The sequence below is a fragment of the Pogoniulus pusillus genome, chromosome 11 (genome assembly GCF_015220805.1).
Source record: "Pogoniulus pusillus isolate bPogPus1 chromosome 11, bPogPus1.pri, whole genome shotgun sequence".
Classification (NCBI taxonomy): domain Eukaryota; kingdom Metazoa; phylum Chordata; class Aves; order Piciformes; family Lybiidae; genus Pogoniulus; species Pogoniulus pusillus.
Genome location: NC_087274.1, coordinates 9,199,438 through 9,213,988, shown reverse-complemented (window position 1 = coordinate 9,213,988; position 14,551 = coordinate 9,199,438). Strand labels below are relative to the sequence as shown.

The following is a 14,551-nucleotide window of genomic DNA, read 5'->3' as shown; positions in this document are numbered from 1 at the left end:
GATGAAGGTGAGCGAGCGCACATCCTCGCTTCTGGATCCATAATTAAACTCTCACTCATCTTCATTTTCCTCATTTGTTCAAGTGAGGCCACTCAATAAGCCATTAGCACCAGACTCTTTCTGTCAGCTACAGCCTCCTTAGGCAAATTTCCCTCTGAGACAGCTCAGGAGAGTGAGGGGAGGGAAGCAGCCTCTTGTCTACATCCAACTCTGCCCAAGCCCTCCCCATCTGCTCGCACCCTACAGCCAAGACTATGGGAAGAGAGGGGTGGATTTTGCAATGGCAACCCCTTCCCCAGATGGGATTTTTCCTGTAGCACCACATAAACCCCTGCTCTGTTCAGAGCATCTGGCACTGCTGCTTTCTCCTCACCAACACCACCTCTCTGGAGCTTCCCAACATCTGGAAGCCATTCCCAGCACCATTCCCGTGAAGGGACCTCTGACCCACTCAGCTTCTCCTCCAGGCTCGACAAAGCCTGCCCTTATTGCTGAGCTGTTCTGCCTGCCTCCCCCTCGGCCCAGCCACAAACTGCTTCTCAATCTGTCACCAGGAGAACATCTGCCTGGCTGGCCCCAGAGCATCTTTGACCCCATCTCCCTCCATGGGCACAGTCAGATGCCCATGTGCTGGTAGAGGATGGCTGGAGAGAACTGGGCTCGTTTCATGTGTACAGATGGCTCCTGCCTGGTGCTGTGATCTCATGGGCCACAGAATCATAGAATCATAGAATCAACCAGGTTGGAAGAGACCTCCAAGATCATCCAGTCCAACCTATCACCCAGCCCTAACCAATCAACCAGACCATGGCACTAAGTGCCTCATCCAGTCTTTTCTTGAAGACCCCCAGGGACGATGCCTCCACCACCTCCCTGGGCAGCCCATTCCAATGGGAAATCACTCTCTCTGTGAACAACAGCACAGCATTTCAAGGCACCACCCTCAGGAACATAGACAGGACCCGTGAGCAAGCTGTTCTAGTGGGAGGTGTCTCTGCCTATGGCTGGGGATTGGAACTAGATGCTCTTTGAGGTCCCTTCCAACCAAAACCATTCTATGACCATGAACGAGGTCACCTCTCAGGCTCCTCCAGACTAGAGACCCAGCTCCCTCAGCCTTTCCTCAGACAGGAGATGTTCCACTGCCTTAACTGAAAGAATCAAGAGGGTTAGCAATAAATGAAACTTTCACCCCCAAAGCAAGCAGAGCCTGGCAGGAGCCGCAATGCCCTGTCAGCTCCACGGGGCCCTTGCAGCAGTGCTCACACCGCGGCTGGGAGCAGATATTTCCAAGCAAGCCTCCTTCTCTTTGCATTTGAAACATTTATTTTGGGAAATACATATTAAACACTATTATTTATACAAAAAAAAAAAAAGGGGACTAAATTTGTCATAATGCTTATAACCCCCAAAAGGCCATTTTTAATAGATCTGGATGAAAGGAGTTGTGGGTTGTTTGGCTTTTCATTGTATTATTTTCTTTTTCTTTCTTCCAAAACCAAACCAAAATCCAAACCAAACCAAAATCAGGTTACAAAGGAGAAAGCTGCGTGTCTGGCTTGGCCCAGCTTGAGATATCAACTAGAGGAAAAGAAAAGCTTTAGATGACATTTGCAGAAGTGCCTCACACACAAGAGGTTTTTCTCCCCTTCCATGGTCTTTTTTAACACTTGAAACACATATTTTTGTTTTCAGTTAATAAGCCTTCTTTTGGTTTTGTTTTTGCTAAAGGATAGCAAGTCAAGAAGCAGAGAGTTGGTCTTCCCCAACAGCTCTGTCGTGCTGCTGCAGGAGGTGGAACAGGAGTGAAAGGCGAGAGCAGATCCTCCTTGTGATGTGCTCCTCAGCATGCACCCCTTTGGCTGCTGGGGGCATGTGTGGGGAGTCCCTTCAAACCCTCTGCTGAGCAACGTCATTTGGGCATCCCCACCAAGAGGAGAGCAACCTCCAACCTCCTCCTGGTCACCTGTGCTGAAGAAGGTGGCTCTGCCCCACCATGCAGATCACCAGTGGGTTCTGCAGGTACCTTTCAGTGCTAGATGGGACAGGCTGCCATTTTAGTTGTGTGGGTGTCCAAAATAGGGCAGTTAGCAGAAAGTTTTATCCCTTAGAGAGGATACAGAGACTGATGGAGCAGACAACAGAAAGGCAAGCAGGGAGGGGGGACAGTACTGCAGAGCTCTGCTCAAAGACCATCTTCTCCTGTCATGTTATTTAAAGAGACCCCCCCAGGGTCTTATTCACTGGAGACTCATTGGAAGAGGAGGAGTGGGGCACAGAGAAGGGGGGACAGAGCAGGGTGGGGCATGGAGCACAGCACCCACCACTGCCCCAGCCTTCCCCAGGGCTGCAGGGCTCGGTCCACACATGCACAGTGCCCTTGCACAGGGCCTAGCAGAACAGAGCAGTGTGTTACAGGTACACACAGCACACAGGGGAGACAAACAAGAAAAAAGAGCAATTAAAAAACACCCAACAGCTTCCTCTGACCTAGGGAAAAGCCCAAGAATCACAAGGGTCAGGCAGGACAACCCTCTCCCTCCCACCACTGCTTTGCAGAGACCTTCCACTCTCAGCTCCCTTTGGACAGACCCACTCTGAGCCTCCAGCAGACAAAACCCCACTCAGATGAAATGAAAAATAAATAGACAAGTGTTCCCAGGACACTGGCCACAGCTACGGTCCCAGGGAGAGGGAAAAGGAGCCTCCTCAGAGCATCACAGGCCTTTTGGAGGCTGCAGACAGCCAAGGCAAGCCTCCCCTCCCCTCTCCCACACTATTGCAAGATAACAGTCGGAAAAGGCACTTCTCCCAAAGCAGGTGGCTTTGCCTGGCTAGGGCTTGGTGACAGGTGAGGTGATACCTAAACACTCCCAGTTTATTGCATGTAGGTAGGCCAGAAGGGTTGGGCTGCAGGCTGGCTGGTCCCAGAGGGCTTGCAGGAGGCAGCAGGAGACAAGGAAGGCTGTCTTGCCATCTTGCTCTCTTCATACCACCGGCACCTTGAATCCAAAGGCTGCACTCCCTTGGAGAACCCTTTCCTTCAACGGACGGAGAAAAGCCTCTGCACGGAGGGGCGGGAGGGCTCCCACGGTCACCCCAACCCCATGGATCTGCTGCCCCGAGCTCGGCTGTCAGGCCAGCACTGGGGGGCATAGAAAGAGTCCAACCTCCACAGGGAGACAGCCCCCAGCCCAGGGATGCTGCCCAGGGGCTGAGAAGAAAACCTATGGCAGCAAGTGGGGTGGCCGAGCGGTCACCCTGCTCCGCACGACTGAGACGGCGCCTGGTTATTTGGTCAGTTAACATTGGCAGGGGGCTTGGGGGCAGGGGGAGGGGGAGAGTGGCAGAGGGTTTATACAAAAATAAAGGGGGGAGAGGGGAGAAAGAGCGAGCGTGAGCGAGCGAGGCCCTGGCTGCGGGGCCAGAGGGTTACATTTCGTTAGCCACCAGCTCTTTGTCGGCCACGCCATTGGGCAGCGAGCTCTGGCCCTCGTTCAGCCTCTTCACCCGGTAGGCTTCGAAGTGGATGTTGCTGGTAATATCCTTGATGTTCTGCATGTGTGTCCTGCAGGAGAGGCAGACAGGGGCAATCACACCTCAATCTGCCAGCATAGCCTCTGCCACCCAACCCCTGTACCTCCCCAGGCTTTGCTGTCCAACAGCCTGTGCAGCCCATGTTTCCCCTCTTGCATTACTGGTTAAGGACATCTTTGGGGCACAGGAAGGAAGCAAAGGTGGTTAGGGGCAGCCAAGACCAGAAGCCTTCACCAGTATCAGCTGCCTGTGCTTGGGCACATGGGAGCCCTGCTTGCATAAATTCCATCTAGGAAGAACCCGGATCAGGTTTTGCAGCCCTCCACAACTCTCTGCCAGCGACAGCCTATGTGTGCAGTTTATCTTGCAGCCAAATTTAGGAGTCCAATGCACAGCAAGCCATAGGGGTTGATCCTCCCACTCCCTGCAGCAGGGACACCTCTTTCAAGAGGGACCAGCAACTGTCCAGACTCCCCAGTGGCACAATCTTATGTCTTTGGCCTAGAGGGTAAGACTCAGGGCTGGTGAGGGATCATTAAGACTAAAAAGCTTGTTGGCTGCTTGCAGGTGAGCTAGAGGCACACTGCACACTGCCAGCAATCTGGAGCCTATCCTGACCCATCTGCTTCTCCTCTCCTCCCTTAACTCAGCACAGCAGCTAAGAAAAGGCCTCTGAAGCCTTAACATCACAGACTCATTTAGGATGAAAACAATCCTCAAGATCACCCAGTCCAACCACTAACTCAGCACCGTGCCAAGTCTACCACTAAACCATGTCCAACTGAGGGGGGCTGCAGCACTGTAGCAGGCTAGGAGTGAGGGATGGAGGAAGGGTTGGACGAGCAGAGAAAAGCACTGTTGCTTTAAGCTAGGCTGGGCTTTCCTCTTCCTTTGGATGCCACCTGGTGACCAAAGGCTACAGGGACAGGGGACAGACAGTCCTACTGACCTGATGAGGAGGTCCCGCAGGTAGGCAAACTCACAGTGTGTCGTGTTCTCCACTGGTAGGAAAAGAGAGAAACCCATCAGTGCACACCCATGGCATGAGTACAGCAACCACTCAGGGTAAGGAGGACCCTATGGGGCTTTGCTAGCACGTGGAAGGCTTAGATGGAGACTTAGCCCAGGGGATAGAGGGTGAGGACTCAAGGGTCCTTTTTGCTGCCAGTGGTTTACCCAGACACCTCCCCCAGTTCAGCACGACCAGCTGGCTGGTGAGATCCGAGTACTACCAGTCCTTCCCACCATCTCACATCAAACAAAGGAGCTCCCACAGCATCTCCCACTGTGACCCTCGGCTTTGGACCAACACAAGTGGGCCCTGAACAAAGCAGGGAACTGGGCAGGCTGAGCCTTGTAGCGAGCAGCAAGCACATCTCCACAGAGGACTTTCTTCTACAGCTTTGCCATGAGCACGCTGGGGCACTTGACACACTGTAGTGACTGCTGCCCAGGCTGTGGGGCTGTGGAAGGATGCAGCCTCTTGGTGACAAGGGCTACTGCCAGCTGAGCAGAAGCAAGTAAGAGGAAAAGGGATAAACCAAGGGCTGTTGCTCCACCACAGTCAGCCTGATGGTTCTCAGTTCAAATTTAAAGGCTCAACTCCCTTTTTTCTTCCTTCATTTTTTCCACCCAAATAGGCTTAAACACAATGGAGAAACGACAAAGCAACAAATAACTCTGTTCTGCAAAGGCTGTCCTTGAGCATGGCTGGGTCTTGGGGTCTCTCTCTCCATGCTGAAGGCAGATGCCACCCACAGAAGGTGAGTGGCTTCACTAGCCCCGTGAAGCTCGAAGCTTTCAAGGAGGGAGCACCAGAGGGCAGTAGAGCTTTAAGCCAGGCAGATCTTCCTGGCATCTTTGTTAAGCCATCCCTCAACACAGGGCTGCTATCAAGTAGGATTCCTGAAACCTTTGAAATGATGAGGAGGAAGCTAAGCTGGAGGGCACAGAAGATGTGCGAGGTGGCTGTCAGGGACAGAGGAATGCATACATGCATTGCAGCCAGAAGCCTTCATCCAGCCCTTAAAGTATAACTTAAATTGGGGGAATAAAAAAAAGGAAGATGCTGATGGGATGAAGAAGGAAGGTATCCCACAAGGACATCAGTCAAAAGCATGATGGAGGAGACAGAGGCCTACAGAAGTTAAAGGCAAGACTCCAATCCGAGTTCAAGACAGTGTGCTCTCAAATCCTGCCATCAGACCCTTAACTGTGCAGAGGCCAGGCCACAAGACACCCAGAAGCATCCCCATGGCACTCAGCAGCTCTCCAGGCCACACAAAGTCCCAGGAACAACAGAGAAGCCAAGGTGATTTTAGTTCTCAAACGTCAGAGAAGTGTTTTCCTTTGAATAGGGAAGGACTGCATACACCTGGACCTCTACTGCTGGTTTTAGACCTCAGCACCTTCTGTCTGGGCAGGCAAATAGGCTCAAGAGGTAGCGAAACAAGGACAAGGTACCTTCAATGGTGCCCCACTTGGTCTTCCTTCCAAGAATTCTTCTTCCATTAACCTGGTACTCCTGGTCACTGCCCACTACTGCAAAGGGGATCATTTCCTGAGGACAGAGACAAACAAGGTTCCATTTTCCTCCCAAAAACACTGCTCAGGAAGCCAAGCCACTGAGCTGAGTCCTACACCCACTCATTTCAGAAGAGTTTCATGGGATGACCTAGTCTCTCCCTGGTGCTCTTAAGCAGTGCCGTCTGCCAAGGACCAGAGGCAGTCCAGGACCTGGCCAGCAGCATCTCTCACACACATGCCCAGTCTAAAATCAGTCTAGCCCAGCACCTTATTGGCAGGTGCCAGGATTCAGACAGGTCAAAGCCACCTTGATGCTTCCCTGAGAATCACCCCCAGAATCTGTGACTCAGTCACTCCCTAATCCAAGGAGGTGTCCTTCTACTTAAAAGGTCTCTAGAAGGCTTTTTTTAGCGCCACAACCTTTCATACTACTGAAAAATTCTATCCCAGCACCAGGAAGGCTGCTGCCCTAGCCAGGGATGAGCAGACACTGGCACTCCTTGCCCCCTGGGCAGGGCAAGGGACACTGGGACCTCCCTGTCCTCTGGTGGCTGAAGGTGCCCTTGAGGAACAGGGTTGAGGGAAGGAGCAGCAACACGAATGTAAGAGGACATCTTCCCCAGGTACATTCCTCACCCCCTTCCTGTCCAAGCTCTGAGCTCTGGCAAGATCTTTGGTCCTGGGCAGATCCCCAAGAGAGAGGCACAGCAGTTTGGAAAGAAAACAGAGGCCCTTTGGACGAGATCTCCCAGGACATCCCCATCCTCTGGAGCTGCAGGGCCCATCCAAGCACATCTAACCCCCAAGCCCATGCACTGACCCTGAACTTCTCATTCACTAGCCGGTCTTCAGAGTCCTCATCAAACTCCTTCTGAGGGTACACGTCGATGCCATTGGCAAGAAGATCAGCCATTATCTGGGGGAGAAGAGCAGAGAAACACATGAAGGAGACAGAGGCACAAGAGCTGCACTCCCACCATGACAGCAGCTCCCAGCTGGTCCAAGAGCTCTCATGAGCAATGCCCAGCGGCAGCACCTTATCTATCCATCCCAAACACTGTCCACCCTGAGCAGACCTGTGTGTAACTGCTACACACCTACCAAGCACTTGCCCTAGAATCTCTGCAACAATCTGGTGTCAAGACATGGATCAGGCTGAGTGTGAGCTGAAGTTACATGAGTGGGCTGTTGAAAAAGGCAATGAGATGAAACAAGCTGTACCTTGCTTAGCTCTGCAGGGAATGCTGAGGCCATCAGACCTGCAGCCAGATTCGTCAGCTATGTGAATGGATTTGTAGCCCCTCACTGAACCCCAGAGGGGCATCTTCACCTCTTGGCAGTGCCAGGTGTGCACAGAGTGAAGCCTATGCCTTGGATGGATTCAGACAGGCCCTCTTTGGCTCCCCACTGCCAGTTTCCAGATAAGGGAATGTCATATCTTGCTTTCCCCATAAGTATTGCCCAGCTGAGCTCAGCAAACCCACATGAATCAGGCAGAACAAAAACATTGTATCAGGATGGGTCTTCCAGCCCCTATGTGCAGGACCATCTACCTCCCAAAGTAACAGGAATCAACCTGAAAATAATAACAATAAAGGAGGCAGGAGAAACAGGCCCCAAGACTTGGAGCTCAAAGCTTATCCTGCACTGACAAGGATCCAAGAGAAACACAAGGAACTGCTTGGAGCACAAAGCCTCTCCTCTGGCCACGTGGGATCGCTCAGAGCTGCGGCCGGAGGAATGCACTGGGCTGCCAGCCAGGAGCTCGCCTTCCCAGTCTGAGGAGCTAGGGAGGGGGAGAGGGGCAGGAGGGGATGGGGGACAAGAGGTGGGAGCCCGGGTAAGAACCTGTAGCCCCTTACCCTTTGTTTGAAGTAGTCCCTCTCCTCCAGCGTTAAGGTGTCGGCTTTGGCAATCACGGGGACGATGTTGACCACTTTGCTCAGGCGCTTCATGAACTCAATGTCCAGCGGCCGGAGCCTGGCAAACACGGCAGGGAAAAGGAGATTCACCCACTGAGGGTGAGCTGGGGACTGCTGCAGCCCCCTGGCAGACAGGGGCATTCAGACTAGGCACAGCTTTCTTCTGGCAGGACAAACAGGGACATGTTCTTCAAGGCTGGACAGCACACGTCCCTCTCCATGTCCCTCTCTGCGTCTCTCTTCCATGTCCCCCTCTGCATCCCTCTCCTCTCCCGTGTCCCTCTCTGTGTCCTTCTCCATGTCCCTCTTGGAGATGGTTTGCAGACACTTAAAACGTTTCCCTTTCAAAGCACTCTGCTATCGCCTGCAGACCCTCACAGAGCCCCTAAAGTGGGCGAGGGCTTTCATCTCTGTGCAGATGCTCAGCCACAGAGGACTGCAGGAACTTGCCCGAAGCAATGCATGTCCTTGGCACAGCAAGGATGAGAGCAGGGAGATGCTGGCTGCAGAGTCAGCCCACCCAGGATGCACAAATCAATCTGCGGAGAGACCAGGGCAGAAAATCCCCTCCAACTCTGCTCATGCTGTCACTCATTGTCACCAGGGACAGCAGGATGTGGAAATGGCCACAGGTGACTATTTCTGCTTCCACTCCCTCCTGCACTGGGCACCAGCCTGTGGTCATGCACAAACCAGGATCGCATCTCACATCCATCCACTGGGACTAAAAAAGGCTCTGCTAACTCTCCAGGGGCTCACACAGCACAGAGAGCTCATTCCAGAGAGAGACCCTGCTCACTGCAGAGAGAGAGAGCCCTGCTCACTGCAAAGAGAAACACTGCTCACTCCAGAGAGCAAAAATGTCACCAAAAGTCTCAGCAGAGGAAAGCTGCAGAGACTAACTCTCCAGGAAATCCCTCCCTGCTCCACACTCCTGCTGACTGCATGGACATGACCTCCTGTGCCACGCTGCATCCCTGGGCTGCAGTCCAGCTGCAGTCAGCGATGAGGGTGCCTGGTCATGACTCTCCCTCCCTCCCTCCCTCCTCAGTCCTCCTTGAAGGAGTTTTTTTTAAGTTAGCCAGAGAGAAGCCCTCCTTGGGATATCTCCACTCACTGCAGGTCCCCCTCAGTGGCTCTGAAGTGATGAGGGGGGACACACTGACACAGGACAGTTAAGATCCATGGGGAATCCAGGGTACCGAAACATCTTTGGGGTCCTCATGCATTAAGGAGGCTGTTTGAAACGAGCTCTTGCTGAGAGCACACAGGGGAGGGATAGGAATGGAGCAGGGCAGAATGTTCAAGGAGAACATGGCCATGAAAGTACCTCCTGCCAACATGCTCAAGCCAAACCCCACCATGGTCTTCCTGAGCCCTGCCAAAGGCTCAGAGACCTACAGAACCAGCACAGCTCCTGCAAAGTCAGCAAAAGCCACACAAGTGCAAAGGGGAAGGGGCTGGCCTTGCTCTTTGGCAGGCACCAGACACTGTCTGATGATCCCACACGGCCACCCCTGCCCACTTCCAGTGCCAACAAATGGACATCCACCCCAGAGAGATCCACTCAGCTCCAGCTGATCCAAAACAGCAGTTTGAGGTTGCTACAGCACAGCCAGCACCGGTGACCCATCCAAGACCTTGCCTGGTCAAACCCAGTCCTCTCCAAGGGTTTGGGCTGGACCATGCCAGGTGGACCTTCTCCCCACACATTAATGGTATGCATAGCCCCGAGCACATCATTAGCAGGCAGACAAATGAATTCCTAACACAAATTCAGGAGTCACAGATCACCCTGGGTCCCAGGAAAGAAAGAATTTGGCAATTAAAAAAAAAAAAAGGGGGGGGGGGGGGGGAATAAAAGAAAAAAAACCAGCAGGAAACCCCTGTGGACACATCTAAGCAGACTTGCTGCTGGCAAACATTGTTTGGAGCTCTGCATAATGTATTTCCCAGACCTCCAAGGAAGTAATGCAGTTATGCTCCCTTCCCAGCAGAATTCTTTCCCCTCCTTTCTCTTTGCTATTTTTCAAACAGTTTTTTTCCCCTCTTAAAGCCTCTTCCCTGCTGAGACTCTGTTCCTGCCTCTTTCATCAGCTTTTCTTTTGTAGGGAAGACCAGGATGCATCTGTAACCGATGCAGATGAATCCACAATCAGCCAGACACTGGACTTCAGCTTGACTGATGTGTAACAGCCCTGTTACCAAGCACCCACCAACATGCAGAAGATGCTGGCACTGAGCCTGACAGCAGGAGGCAGAACCAGCCTGTGGCCATCAGCATCCATCCAGGTACAGTCCCACACCAGACTGCACCCAAAGGCACAAGAGCCCAAGGCACCTTTGGCATGACTTTCTGCTCTGGCAGGCTTCTGCAAGTGCTTTGTCCATGGCAGTCACCCCACCCTGGGATGTCACTGCAGCATCCTGGAGAACAGGAAGGGAACCAAAGGGCTCCTCCAAAGAGCAAACTGTAGATTTTGGGGCTATTTGGCAAGTTTCTAAATATACTAGTAAGCCCTGCTGGGCAGCCCCAAAACACCTGAGGTTTTTAAAGGAAAGTGATTCACAGCATCACAGTATCACCAAGGTTGGAAAAGACCTCACAGATCATCAAGTCCAACCCTTTACCACAGAGCTCAAGGCTAGACCATGGCACCAATTCTTTACACTAAGAGCAAGACCTGACACCAGACACCACATTCATGTGAAGACACCAAAGGAGAATAAATGGCTTAGGGCAACCATGAGTGCAAAGGGCTGGATTTAGACTAATAGCCCTGTAAAAATCCAGGTTAGACACAGACAAGGTCATGATGGGGCAAGCTCAGACCTAATTCCTCTTCATCTCCTGCTTCAAGGCACAGCCCAGGACAGCAGGGACTGCTGCTGGTATCTGCAGGGACCAGGCCTGGTGTTTAATCACCACCCTGTGACAAGCCCCAGGCAGAGCAGTGCTGGCCTCCACCACGTATCTGAACTTGATTCTTCTGCACAAAGCATCAATGCCAATACTTGGCAAGGATCAGCAGTGCAACCCTCAGACATGCAGGTAAGCATTCAGCAAGAGAAAGGGAGTTAGTGCAGTTCAGGCAAGCAGAGTCTGCTCCAAGCAGACCAGGAAAGAGAAAGAAGGAAAATCACCTGCTTTCCTCCCCTCCCCTAAATGGTCCTCAAAATTACTGCTCACTGAGACCCCGTGGGTCCACAGCACAGGAAAGATTTGGAGCCATTGAAGTTCATCCAGAGAAAGCCACAAAAATGACCTGAGTTGAGATCTGCTGTAAGGACAGGCTGAGAGAGTTGGGGTTGTTCAGCGTGGAAAAGAGAAGGTCCCAGGGAGACCATCTGGTGGCCTTTCAGTACTTAGAGCCTGTAAGACAGCTGGGCACAGAGTTTTGAGCAGGATCTGTTGTGACAGGACAAAGAGTGATGGTTTGAAACTAACAGAGGGAGACTTAGACTGGAGAGAAGGAAGAAATGTTTAACACTGAGGGTGGTAAGACTCTGTCTGAGGTTGCCCAGAGAGGTGGGATATGCCCCATCCCTGGAACCATTTCAGGTCAGGCTGTCTGGGGTTATGAGCAACCTGCTCTAGTTGCAGATGTCCCTGCTCAGTGCTGGGGGGGTGATCTTGAAAGGTTATCTTGAAAGGTCCCTCCCAACCCAAACCACTCTCTGATTCTATGATTATTAACTTGCAACTAGACACATTATTAACTTGCAACTAGACATATACACAGTGTGCTTTGATGGGAAGAGGCTGAAGAGCTCTAAGGGGAGTAGATGGGCTGGAGCAGGAGCTGCAGAAAGGGCTTCGGCCCATTTTGGACAGTACCAGTTGCTCCCCCAACCCCTCTTGAAAGTTCTGGGGCAAGCAGAGCAGTTGGGCACCCATTATTGTGCCTGGGTGCCCACTACTTCTGCATTGCCCACAGTCACCATGCTCAGACATGGCCTAAGCAGAGGCTCCTTCCTGCTGACTCCCTTGAAACGCCATTAAAGGAATTTTGATTCATGATGAGCTGCAATGCTGCTTTCTTCTTGTTGTGCCCCAGATTAACCTAGGAGCAAGAATTTGAGCTGTGCATTAAGCAAACACCTGTGAGCACCCAGCAGCCACCCAGCCCCATCACTAAGACCCTTCACCCTGCTAAAGGGAACTGGTGGGCACCCAAGAGGGGCAGCTGGTGGCGAAAGCAGCAGTGGGTTCCAGTCTGTCAGCCTGCATCTCTGGTACAGGTAGAAAAGGGGCTGCCAGGGCAGTGTTTTCAGTCCTGTTTTGGTGCTCCACAGGGGTCAGAGCTGAGATATTTATTGGGTGGCAAAGAGCAGGGCTGGAGCGGCAGCAGCCAGAGCCCCTGCCAGCACGTTACTCAGCGCTCACAAACATGGTTTTACTGGAGTGTTACAAGAAAGACAGAGTGTGTGCAAACTAGATGAGCTGCAAAGCCTGCCTCCAGCTCCGTGCAAAGGGAGAGAGCAGAAATATCTCCTCTGATTAACCCTTGAGCTGCTCAGACGGGAAGGAAGGACCGAGATGGAGCCTCAGAATCTGCACCTGGGTAGCTGGGCCTCTTGGCCTTTTACCTTCCTCTTTTTGATTTAAGAAAAAAGACAAGTTCTGCCCAAAGACCTGGCAGGCTTAGCCCTGGCTTCCTGCAGCATTCATGTGCCAGGGAAGGGATGCTGAGCCCTGTGCTGTGCCCATCCACGTGAGCAGGGAGGGACAGATGGACATGAGTCACCACTGCTTTGGCTGCATCACACAGTGAGGGCAGCAGCTCCCTGAAGGCAATGCAAGCTTGCCCTGCTCAAGCACTATCCCAGGAAGGCAAGCAGCACAGAGGGCACACGCCTGGTACCACATGGGCATGGTAGGGTCCTCTGCAGCTGGGTGCAGATGGCCATAGCGCAGGTCCCTGCAACAATACAAGCCACTGTCCTCTTCAGTTGTGCTTCCATCTGTGCATGTCCATGGAGCACAGGCAGCACTAGGGAAAGCCTGTCCATGATGGTGAGAAAGGTAGGTAGGGCTTCACAAGGGAGCAGAAAGGAAACTCAGCACTTACTGCAGCTCACAGAGAAGCAAAATTTCCCATCAACTTCCCCCTGTCAGTAAGTTTTGTTCCACTTCAGTCATTCCTCATCTTATCTCCATCCCCTGACGGATGGGGACGCATGAGCCCGAGGCTGATTCTGACGCTGGGGCAGGAACATGCAGTCCCTGAGCCATGGCAAAGGGGGGCAAGCACTGGCCCCAGCAGGGCTATCAAGCTACAGGGAAGAAGGATCAGCAACAATAGCCTCCAGCCGCCAGGCTTGCTCAGCTATTGGAAACACATGTTGAGTGGAGAGAGGGAAAAAAGGCAGCTCAACAGCCACACAACTGCTGCCAGCCTGTGGCTGAGTGAAACCAGAGCACAGGGCTGCAGAGGCTCTGGCAGGGGACGTGCAGAGGGGGCTGCAGGCCACCATCCGAAATCTGCAACTTCTGTGCAGGTTGGGTGCCTGCAGGGTTTAACCACTCAATGTGCTTTTAAGAGTTAAACACCCAAAATGATGAGAAGAAGCCTGAGCCTATCGAATGCTGCAACAGCCTGACCTGCACAGGCAAGGCCTGCAGATTGGGGCTGAGATAAGCAGGACCAACACGCTAGACTGGCCTGAAGATGTCATCTCCCTTTGAAACCTTTTCTGCTTTATCACAAGAAACCCATAAATGTTTCATCCCTCTGCTCCCAGTCACCAGCTGGTTACACAAAAAGAGCATAACTGGCCCATGCAGTCATTTTATTCCAGTGAAGGATGCATTTTTGGTCTACCCACTGACAGAAGCAAAACAAAGCCTTCTCTATTGGAATAAATCTCTACAGGGGGAAGAGGAAAACACTGACATTAATACAGTGCTGGCGGCTTAAAGTTTGCTTTTGAAAACAGACCCCAAAAAATCCACCCCCAGACAGAGCCAAAAGTGGAAGGAACTGACACCCATCAAAAGGAACCTCAGGTCTCATTTTATGTTGTGATACTTGAAGGCACACTTTCCAAGATGCTTTAGGTGCCCCAGATTTTCACCCTGGGCTGAATGCCTAGGAAAGGGGGAAAAAAAAAGGAAAGAAAGAAAGAAAAAAAAAAACCCACAGTGAGATCTGAGCCTTTAGTGCTGTCACTTGAGAAGTGCCAGAGCCAGGAGAGCTCTGTGCTGAATAAACTGCATCCCACTTGCAGAGCAGTCAAACAAGCTACAAAATACCCTAAAAGGGTGAGGTGTTCGCTTCTTTGGCAGCAGAAACAAACCTGCCCTCTCCCCTCACAAAGGCAGGGGCACAGAATGAGAAGATGAAAGTTCTGTTTGCAACAGCAGCTTCTTCTAGCCAATTCGAGGGCTCGGGGACTGGTGTCCACCCTCCGGCAAGCAAGCAAGGTGATCAAAGCAAAGCAAGAAGCTACCAAGCTGAGAGAGGCTTTTGATGGCCCATGAAAAGAGGAAACACCATGTTTCCCTGGGGTATGGCAGCTCTGCTGCGTTACTGTGAGGGAGCCACATGCAACAGCCCTAAGGA

At 52.3% G+C, this 14,551-nt stretch overlaps 1 protein-coding gene across 7 annotated transcripts in view; it reads right to left on the bottom strand.

The window, feature by feature from the left end:
- Nucleotides 1–1,303: 1,303 nt before the first annotated feature.
- Nucleotides 1,304–14,551, bottom strand: part of SEPTIN9 (septin 9) — a 145,684-nt gene continuing 132,436 nt past the window's right edge. For all 7 annotated transcript variants that reach the window (XM_064150894.1, XM_064150896.1, XM_064150892.1 and 4 more), the window contains 5 exons: nt 7,926–8,043; nt 6,884–6,979; nt 6,001–6,097; nt 4,487–4,538; nt 1,304–3,568 (listed from right to left, as the gene is read on the bottom strand). In XM_064150894.1, coding sequence (XP_064006964.1) covers nt 3,433–3,568; nt 4,487–4,538; nt 6,001–6,097; nt 6,884–6,979; nt 7,926–8,043 — 499 coding nt within the window. In that variant the 3' untranslated portion in view covers nt 1,304–3,432. The remainder of the gene's footprint in view (nt 3,569–4,486; nt 4,539–6,000; nt 6,098–6,883; nt 6,980–7,925; nt 8,044–14,551) is intronic.